A 10,000-nucleotide genomic window follows, 5' to 3' on the forward strand; every position below is an offset into this window, starting at 1 on the left:
GGGGACCCGCCTATTTCTGGCAGGCATACCCTGCGATTGTCCTTGTCTGGCGCGGCCCGTGCGGTGGCCGCCGGGCGGCGGGACCCACATCGTCCGGGGGCATCGGGCCAGGGCGGGCTCAGGTAAGCGGCACACAGCGCGGCCGGCGCGGTGGCGCGCGACTGGGCTGGGAATGAAAAAAAAATAAAATTGCGCATCGAGAAGACTCCGCCACTAGACCGCCATCCCCCCCCCCCCTGGTCATCTCCCCCGAGGCGCTCCCGGCCGGGATACATCCCAGCCTGTGGGTAACCACCGCCCTTGGGTGTGGCGTCGAACGCCGCCGGCGCCGACTCCAGTCGACCACTGCCCGCGGAAGGGTCGGCCGGACATCCGGACACCTCTGCCGGTGTGAACCCGGGCGGAAGTTCGCCGCCGCAAGGTGAAATGTGTGCCCGTGTGGAATCACGATATGTGCACGTGTCACCGCGTGAGACGACCCCTGGCCCGCACAGTTATCCCCGGCCCGGCTCCAAAATGGGAAGTGATCTGCGAACAAGTGTAGACGGGCCGTGGAACCGAACAACCATATCGTTCTATCTCTCCCGGGATTGAGGGCGCACCCCCCGTCCGTGCGCGCGGATGCGTGTCCTTGCCGAAAATGCCCCCCCCCCCCCCCCCGCCCGGTCCGTCTCTTCATGCTGGCTCCCCCTCTTTCTATCTCTCTCCCAAAGTCGACGTGCGACACGGCCCTCACCCTTCTCGCCGATCACAGAGGCCCGGTCGCAGAACTTGTGAGACCTCCCGCCCCCCCACCCCACCCCGCCCGAAGGGGGCTCGAGGCCAGAAGGATGCATCGTCCCCGGGGGTGCAGTTCTCGCGAGCGCCGACTTTTCCAGATCATGTCCAGATCGCCGCCCGAATCGGGCAGTCCAGCGGCCGGACTTTCGCGCCTTCGGAGGCGTGTCCCGCCCTGCCCGCCGCCGCCCCCCGTCGGTCAAGTAGCCAGCATGGCAGGGGCATTGGGTAGAGAAGAGCTGCCGCGGGGGTTGCCACCTTCGGGCTCTCCATCTCCGATTGTACCCCCGTACTTGGAACCTTCCCCGGCGGGGGGCGGCGAAGGGGGGCCGGGGGCCGGGGGCCGGGGGCCGGGGGCCGGGGGGCCTGGACAGCGGCCGAAGCAGGCCGGGGGGCAGGCAGGCAGACAACAGCAGGGGCGGCGGGTGCAGCACGGGGGGGGGCAGGAAGCGCACCATGCCCTCGGGCGGGGGCACATCCCCCCGGCACAGAGCGGCTCCTTTTCCGCTGTTATTGTTTGCCGTTCAGCTCAGGAGCGGGCCCCGCGCGCGGGATCTTGGCTTTTCAAAAAAGTGTGTGTTAATATCCCCCGTGGAGCGTCAGCAACCTCTCCTCCTCCTCCTCCTCCTCTTCTTTCTCCTCCTTCTGCTTCTCCGTCCCTCATACTCCGCTACTCCCCATCATCTTCCCCGCCCGGTCCCTCTCCTAGGCTTGCCCTAGCCCCGTTCTTGTGCTCTGCTTCCTCCCCATCTCTGGGTTGGTTGTTGCCGCTCTCTCCCCCCCCCCCCCCCCCCCCCCCCCCCCCCCCCCCCCCCCCCCCCCCCCCTCCCCTACGGTTGGTGCTTTGCTGATGCGCTGAGACCAGCATGTCTCTATCCGTTTCGGAAATAAGTTTTTATCAGTTGTCTCTGAAAATCATCGGAGCCACGCCCAATCCCTCGCTTTCTGGTGGCCATCTTTTCTGCACCATTCGCTTCGAGCGCCCGCCGCACTGCCGGACCCTTCCCCTGGCCAGTCCCGTGTCGACCCCTCACCACACGCTCAAAAAGGCTGTCTGGAATATCCTCTTCCAGTTGTATGTGCCCCCGGCTCCCCCCCCCCGGCCCCCCCTCGGCCCCCCTCCCCCCACATCCATCGATCCGCCCGGGGATAGCTGCACGGCCTCGGCCCCTCGTGCACTCTCTTCATGCCTTCCTCCCCGACTGACTCTTTTCCGCCCCCTCGCCAACCCATCCCAGCCATATCTCCTCCGACGACAAGCCCATCATCGAAGTCTTTCACAAGGTCGCCCGGACAGAGATCCTCGTTGGTCGCTTTGAACTTCCACTTCCAGAGCTCTTTGGCATCTTCCGCTCGACCTCCCCCTTTGAGCGTGCGCATGCTCTCCCTCCGCGCCCCCACCCCCCTGCCTCTGCCTCTGCTCATCCCCCTGCGAGCGTGCCTGCTGACACCGAGCTCCTCCGCCGGCCTGGATGCCCCTGCCAATGATGGGCTTCAGTTTCCCCTGTGAGAAGCCTCCTCTCAGACAAGGTCTCCCTCAAGATCAGGCATTCGGTTGTCAAGATCAACCGCCCTCAGTCGTGCGTCTCCGGCCGCATGTTTTACTCTGCGCCACCGCCCGGCCACATTCTCTGCCCCGTTCTCGCTCTCGTTCTCGCTCCTGCACCCTCTCTCTCTCTCTCTCTCACACACACACACACGCACACACATACACGCATCCACCTCCCCTGTCACTGTCTGAGCAGCAGCCAGCCGCGAAACCCCATCCAGCCGCCACCAAGCTCCACGATGTCGCAGTCCAACAATGTGCCCCTCCCGCGGGGGTACGTCTCCCCCGCCAGCACGTCGCCCCTCGACTGCCCTCTCCTCCGCGGTTGTCGCTAACCTCCCTAACTTGGCCCTCGGCTGTCCCAGGTGGGAAATGCGGCGTACGCCAGACGGACGCCCCTACTATGTCGACCACAACACTCGGACCACACACTGGGAGCGGCCGGTTGTCTACGATCCTCGCAATGTGTCGCCGGATTTCAACTACCTCATCCAGAAGCCCGCCGATGGACTGGCCATGATTCGGCGGACCCTGCCGCCCGGCTGGGGTGCGAATATGCCGCTCTTTTGTGCCCACACGCTTGCCCCGCCATCGCATCAGCGACCTAATATCTCCCCTCCCCGGTGTTCCTCGCGTGCACAGAGGTCCTGCTCAACCCGCGGCCCGGCCTGCAGTACTACTACCTCAACCACAATGATCGGAGCAGTACCTGGGACTATCCCGCCCTGCCGCCCCTGTGGGAGTACAAGTTCAACGATGTAGGCACCATCTACTTCGTGGACCATTCCACTCAAACCACCACTTGGGATGACCCACGTGTGCCGGCCGCCGCTATGTGCGTGTCTCGCGTCTCTGCTCTCTCTCTCTCTCTCTCTCTCTTTCTCTTTCTCTTTCTTTCTCCCCAATCTGAGTCCCTTTGCGCTTACCTTCCGTGGCACACGCCCATACCCACGCCCACAGTTCCAATGCTGGCTTCGATAGCAAGACACTCAGCAAGCGCATCGACACCTTCTTCCAGACCAAGGGCATCGTCTCGAATAACCAACATCGCGAGCCGATCATTGTCGTCCACCGGGACCACATCCTCGACTCATCGGTTATCGCTGTGAACAAGCTCCGCCGCGAGGACATCGAGCGAAAGCTTGTGGTCAAGTTCCACGGGGAGGATGGGCTCGATTTTGGCGGCGTCGCCCGGTATGTCTTCCCACACCCGCGCCCATGTGCAACCCTACCAGAGGAGGGCGCCTCCTACTGACACCCCTCCCCCCCGACACCCCCCCCCCCCAGCGAGTGGATCAGCTCCCCTGCGTAATAAGCTCCTTGACAAGGATTACGCCTATTTCCGTGACCTTGAGTCGGAATCCGATCACCTTGGCCACGCCATCGACCTTACGCACATCCGGTCGCTGGATGATGATGACGACTCGCGGCAGTTCTACAGCTTCTTTGGCCGTGTCCTGGGCCTTTGTCTGCGCAACCGCATCACCATTGACGTGTGCTTCCCCCTTCACATCTACAAGCACCTCCTCGGTGCCGAGGTCACTCCGGAGGACCTGAAGAGCTTCGATCCGGGCCTCTATAACTCCTACCAGCTGATGCGGTGCGCCCTCCCCTCCTTTTTCTTTCTTTCTCCGTCTGTCTCGCTCTCTCTCTCTCTCTCTTCTTTCCCTCTCCGCTCTCCGCTCCCTTCTCGCCTCTCCACTCTGGACCGGCCCATGTCCCAGCTCCGGCACTGACGTCTCTCCTGCTCGTTCATCTCCGGGCCTCTCCAGCAACCCCGAGGTCCTCGAACATGTTGAGTATAACTTTGTCCAGACCGTCAAGGACGATCTCACCAACGAGGTGTACGATGTGGACCTCATTGAGAATGGCTCCGAGATCCTGGTTACCTTGGAAAATGTGGACCTTTTCATCCAGCGCGCTTCGGAGTACCTGCTCACTGAGCGCTACGGGCAGAAGCTCCAGTATCTGCGGGATGGCTTCAACTTCGTCACCCCGATCAACATTGTCAAGTCTTTCTTTGGTCCACACGAGTTGGAGGTGCGCCATCGGGATGCCCTTTCCTCCCCCCCCCCCCCCCCCCCCCCCCCTCACCCTTGCCCCTTCCCCCTGCCCTCTCCATGTAGCCTGCGCTCGCCAGCCCAAACGCCGCCCCGGCGCGGCGCGTTCATGCGCACGCATGCGCCGCCTCCCCTTTGCTAACTGCCTCGGTGTCCTGCGGAAATCCCCCCCCCCCCACACACACACACACACGCACACGCACATACACATGAAAACGCGAACACACACGTGCAGTCCATCATCGCCGGCAATGACATCAGCATTGAGGACTGGCAGGCAAACACGGTGTACATTGACTGCAATGCCAATCATCCATCTGTGCGCCTTTTCTGGGCATACATGTCCCAAGGGGACTTTGCCCTGCGGTCACAAGTCCTCAAGTTTGTCACCGGCCTCACGCGGCCGCCCTTCGGTGGCTTCGCCCGGCTCTTTGGCTACGGCCGCCTGGAACCCTTCAAGATCCAGCTCGTCAATGCCACGCCGCCGGCCATCCCCTTCCCCTCGGCCTCGACATGGTGCGTGTGGACCTTCTTGTTGATTTCTTTCCTATTCATGCCCTCTTATTCGACACGCAAGTGCCCCTCTGCCTTTCCTTCCGGGGGGGTCGCCCATGCTCACCGCTCATGAATGCCACTCCTCCCCCTGCGCCCGCCCGCCCCCCCTGTCCCTCTCGCGCGCGTGCAGCCACAACCGTCTCCACCTACCGGCCTTCCAAGACATGGAGACCCTCGCTGCCAAGTTCGAGGTTTCCCTTCAGAATACTTCCTTCCAGCGCGAATAGATCCCCTCGCCGCTGCTTGACGTTAGGGCTGAGAGCCATGCTGGTGACCACTGGAGGACCTTGCTCGGCCCCCTTGCCACTTGCCACCTGGGTGTCTCCCCCCCCCCCCCCCTCCTCCCCTGTGGTATCCAATATAACGCCGCCCATCCCCATTCCCGGCCTCCCGTGTCACTCATGCAATGGCCTTGATGGATGGTTTCCGTCCTTCCGAGCCGGGGCTTGGATTGCTCAGACACCCAGGGGCGCGACCCTTGGGCTTGGGAGCGTGAGGGCGCGGGACGGCGTCCGGTGGAGCAGGGGGGGGCGCTGGGGCGGGGCACCGAAACATCGGCCGAACAAGAAACAAGGACGGAGCAGGCTGTCGATCGCCGGTGCTTCATTCCCAGTTCCAGGCCCAAGCCTAGCCCTCAATGGGCTCCAGCACCTTGGTCATTCGCGATAGCCATATATTCTGTATGTGCAGATCCCTCCGAAACGTGTTCTCCCCCCCCCCCCCCTCGGGTGCGGGTGGAGGCGCATGCGAGCGGCGTCGTCTGTTTCCCGGGTGACTAGGCGGAGGGCTGCCGTGTGGCGCGGTGGGGCGGGCCTGGACATACGCCGGGTGTGTTTTTTTCGCTCTTTTCTTTTTCCTTTCGCACGGGCGGACGGGGGCTGGCCAAGGCCTATTTTTGTCTGCTGGTGGCGTGGCCCAGATGCCGGGACCCGGCTTTGGTGACACTGGCGAGCGGCTCCCCTCGGTCAGCCTCCCCTCCTTCCCCCCCCCCCCTTCCGTTTCCTCCGCGCCCCCTCTCTCCCCCCCCCTTGCCCTCCCCAAGATGAGCGCCCGTCGTATCACCGACTACTCGCGCTTCCTGTCGAAGACCAGGTACCGTGCTTCGCTTCCTCGCCCACTTGCCGCCTCTTGCCTGCCGTCGCCTCCGCTGACTGCTGCCCTGCGCGGGTTTGTGAAGCGCCCTGCGCCAGCCTTCGGCCATTCGCGCCCTCCAGCCTCTGATGAACCTGCCCGGCATGGTGCGTTTCCCCTCTTCCCCATGTCTCTTTCCCGCCACCTAGCCCCTGCTTTTCGGCCATGACGCACACATGCACGCCACTTACACGCACACCTGTACGCACACCTGTACGCACACCTGTACACACACCTGCACACACACCTGCACACACACACACACACACACACACACACGCTTGCACGCAGATCTCCCTCGGTGGTGGCAACCCCAACCCCTCGACCTTCCCCTTCGCCAAGGCATCCCTGACTCTGCGCAACGGCGAGTCGGTGGAGATCGGCGAGAAGGACATGGCCGCGGCCCTGCAGTACGGCGCGTCGGCCGGCAGCCCGGGGCTGCTGAGCTGGCTGAAGCAGCTTCAGCAGGCGGAGCACGGCAGCAAGGCCGGGCTCTTCCGGGATCTGTCGGCCCCGGGGGCCTACACGCCCAAGGACTGGGACATCTGCATTGGTACCGGCAGTCAGGACCTGCTGCTGCGCACTTTCGAGATGCTGCTGGACCCGCAGACGGACTCGGTGCTGGTGGAGTCGCCCTGCTACAGTGGCGTGCTGGCCGGGCTGCGGCCGCACCTCGGGGCCAACCCCGGGGCGGTGGTTGGTGTTGGCACCGATGAGCATGGTCTCCGGCCGGATCGCGTGGATACCGTTCTTCGGAACTGGCCGACTCTGGAGCAGGACCCCACGGCGCGCGCTCGCCCGCGCGTGCTCTACACCATCCCGGCCGGTGGGAACCCCACTGGCACCACGCAGCCGGAGCACCGGCGCCGGGAGCTCTACGAGGTGGCCCGCGAGCATGACCTCCTCATTGTGGAGGATGACCCGTACTACTATCTGCAGGTGGGTTGCTGTACTTGTTCTTTTTTCTTTTCTTTTTGCTCCGGCTCGCAACGCTGCAAGGGTGTGCCGGCGCATCTAACGGGCCATGCGCCATCCTCTCTCGCGCCCTGGGGTGGGTGTTTGTGTGTGGCCAAAAAAAAATACGCACATCTGCGTGCGTGCGTGCGTGCGTGCGTGCGTGCGTATGTCTCTCGCAGTATGGCGAGGGCGAGCGTGCTCCCTCCTTCTTGGCTCTCGATGAGGATGCCCGTGTTCTGCGCACGGATTCCTTCAGCAAGATTGTTTCGGCCGGCATGCGCATTGGCTTCGCCACCGGGCCGGCCCCGCTGGTCGACCGGCTGGTTCTGCACGCTCAGGCGGGCTGCCTTCACCCGAGCGGCATTGCTCAGGCCACCCTGCTGGCTTACCTGAACCACATTGGTGTCGAGGGGTTCCTGAAGCACTGCGACGAGGTGGCCGACTTCTATCGCTCTCGTCGGGATGTGTTCTGCGAGGCGGCTGACCGGCACCTGAAGGGCCTGGCCGAGTGGCACTCCCCGGACGCCGGTGCGTCACCTGGTCTTTCGTGTCATGCTGCCATCTCCCCCCCCTCTTCTTTCTATCCATCTTTCCATCGCCATCTCGCTCTCGCACTCCCTCTCTCTCTCACACACACACACACACACGCATCGCATCGCATCGCAGGCATGTTCGTCTGGTTCCGCCTGCTTGGTGAGATTCAGGACAGCGCCCCGCTGATCCGGACCAAGGCCGCTGAGAAGCGCGTCCTGCTGGTCCCGGGCGAGAGCTTCATGCCGGAGTGCGGTGACGGCGGCATTGTCTCCTCCTTCCCCCTCGGCGCGCAGGAGGACGGCAGCCAGAGCACTGGCACCTCGCCGTACGTGCGTGCCAGCTTCAGCACGGCCGATGCGGAGCAGATCGACCAGGCGCTCCAGCGCCTGGCGGCGGTCATCCGCGAGGGCTGAGCGGTGTGATGCCCTGCATTGGGGCATGTGATCCTTCCTCCATTGGAAGCTCCATGACCGCGCGCCGGCCGGGGATCGTGTCTGGCCGGCGGCGTAGAAGGAGCCGAAAAAAAAAAAAGGAGCCAGGGATGCGCGCGGAATAAAGGCCTCTCTTGCTGGTGTGATCGTGCTCTGTCTCTGGGGGGGTTCTTTTTTTTATTCTCGGCCCCGAAGCAATATGTCGACGTGTGCGGGGGCGCGCCGGAGGCGGGGTGGAACGATGATGATCGGGAGAAGGAAGGCGCGCGTGGCTGTCACGGATGTGGGGCAGGTCGTCAGGGAGATGAGCGGCAAGGGGCTCTGGGTGGGGAGCCCTTGGGCGCGGGGCGGGGCCGGGCCGGGCGGGGGCGCGGGCGAAAATGGGTCTACACCTGCAGGGAGGTGTGTTCGATCCCGGTTCCTGTGTGAGGGCTTGCCGGAAATGCAGGCCGCGACAGGCGGCAACGGCAGGGGCGTCGTCGCTCCCGTTCCCCGGCCGCGAGGGAGAGTGGGGGCGGGGGCGACCTGTGCGCGGTCACGCACATTCCGGAGCCCTGCCAAAACGCCCCCGCCCCCCCCCCGTGCGGAGGCGTATCCACGGGTGTCGGGGGCCGGAGGACGGGCAAGATGAGGCCAGCGCCAGGCGCGCGGGGGCAGGGCCGGGCCGGGGGGGGGCGCGGGCGAGGGCGATCGCCGCGGCCGGGGCGAGGGGCAAACAGTGCTCGGACAATGTCGGCCGGCCAAGGAATGTCCGATGGCCAGACAGCATTCCACCGACAGTCGGAAAGACCCGCCCACCGGTCGAGGCCGGCGCCGCGCCCCCATGCATATCCGCCTGGCCGGTCCCCCCCTCCCCCCTGGAGGCTGGCGGGTAACGGCGCGCCGACGAGGCGCACCGGGGGCAGGCGCAGGAGGAGGCTGAGAAGCGCAAATATCTCATTCCAACGAGGCCCGACACCGCGATCAAACAGGGAGAGGGGCCGCCAGGCGAATGGCCCCCCCCCTCGCCCAGTCACAAACCGTGTGTGCCCCGCTCCGGCTTAGGCCCCCCCCCCCCCCCGACATGCGGAGAGAGGGGCGCGCGGTTTGCGACTGTGTGTGCGTGCGCGGGCGGGGGATGAGGGCTCACGGCTGCAGCTGCATCGGTGCGCCGGAAGGCCGGGCGCCTGCCCCCGCCAGCCAAGGGCCAGCCCGCGGGGGGCGAGGGGGGAAGAGCCTCGACACGCCGCCCTCCGGAGCCAATGTTGTGCGGGTGTGCCCCCCCCCCCCCCCCCGGCCCCTTTCTCCAAGCAGACTCGGGGACTGTGACGAGGGAGGCGCGCAGATTCCCCACGCGCCGCGGGGCGCACGTGACATTGGCCTGCATTGCCCCTCCAACCCTACGCCGCGGTTGCCGCGTTGCTCTTTTTTTGAAACGCCGCCGCCGCCGCCGCCGCCCGGACCGGACCGGGGGGGAAGGGGCGCGGCGCACCCCGCGAGGACGAGCGTGCGGATGGTGCCGGCGCGGCCACGGCGACGCAGGCCGAAGCCGGAAGGGCCCACTCTTGACTGTGGGGTTTTGGGGGCGGGGGGCCGGGCCGGCGGAGTGGGGGCCAATGTGCCCGGCCGCCCCGCCCCTGGAGCAAGAGGAAGGAGGGCCGGGCGGGGGTGTCGCCCCAGCATGCGGGGCGCCCGGCTCGTCGGTGCGCCGGAGCGGGCGGCCGACGGCCGGCGGACATTCGGCCGGAAGCCGGCCGTGGGACGGGCAAGGCTCACGAGGCGCGTCGGTCTTCCATTGGTCTTCTCCCCGGGGTGGCGCCGGCAGGCCCGGGGAGGGCGGGGGCCTCTCCCAGGTATATATATATAAAGATAGCAGGGCCGAGGGACACCCCGATGGCTCATTTTTTTCCCGCCCGCCTCCCTGGCAACATGGTGACCTCCCGGCTGGCCCGGCGAGGCGGGAGGGGGGGGGGGCATTCCCCCCTGTTCCGGGGAGCGGGGTGAACGGGGCAGGCGGGGGGGCCACA

General features: G+C 65.5%; 2 protein-coding genes across 2 annotated transcripts; both read left to right on the plus strand.

Annotated features, from left to right (window-relative positions):
* Nucleotides 1-1,643: 1,643 nt before the first annotated feature.
* On the plus strand, nucleotides 1,644-5,168 carry H696_04757 (hypothetical protein; the record flags this gene model as incomplete). The annotated part of the gene is made up of 11 exons (XM_009498620.1): nucleotides 1,644-1,852; nucleotides 2,016-2,149; nucleotides 2,276-2,357; nucleotides 2,523-2,600; nucleotides 2,692-2,873; nucleotides 2,969-3,161; nucleotides 3,287-3,520; nucleotides 3,618-3,926; nucleotides 4,099-4,366; nucleotides 4,622-4,902; nucleotides 5,072-5,168. 11 exons carry the CDS (start codon nucleotides 1,644-1,646, stop codon nucleotides 5,166-5,168), a joined length of 2,067 nt encoding a protein of 688 aa, XP_009496895.1.
* A 761-nt stretch (nucleotides 5,169-5,929) lies between these two features.
* On the plus strand, nucleotides 5,930-8,135 carry H696_04758 (hypothetical protein). The gene is made up of 5 exons (XM_009498621.1): nucleotides 5,930-6,033; nucleotides 6,119-6,179; nucleotides 6,364-7,011; nucleotides 7,209-7,557; nucleotides 7,696-8,135. Exons 1-5 carry the CDS (start codon nucleotides 5,984-5,986, stop codon nucleotides 7,974-7,976), a joined length of 1,389 nt encoding a protein of 462 aa, XP_009496896.1. The 5' UTR covers nucleotides 5,930-5,983; the 3' UTR covers nucleotides 7,977-8,135.
* Nucleotides 8,136-10,000: the final 1,865 nt, after the last annotated feature.

The sequence above is a fragment of the Fonticula alba genome, assembly GCF_000388065.1.
Source record: "Fonticula alba strain ATCC 38817 unplaced genomic scaffold supercont2.8, whole genome shotgun sequence".
Lineage (NCBI taxonomy): Eukaryota > Rotosphaerida > Fonticulaceae > Fonticula > Fonticula alba.

Coding starts and splice junctions, on each gene's coding strand:
- H696_04758 (XM_009498621.1), top strand. CDS start 5,984: ATGAGCGCCCGTCGTATCACCGACTACTCGCGCTTCCTGTCGAAGACC. Junction 6,180..6,363: donor TGATGAACCTGCCCGGCATG/GTGCGTTTCCCC, acceptor GCTTGCACGCAG/ATCTCCCTCGGTGGTGGCAA. Junction 7,012..7,208: donor ACCCGTACTACTATCTGCAG/GTGGGTTGCTGT, acceptor TGTCTCTCGCAG/TATGGCGAGGGCGAGCGTGC.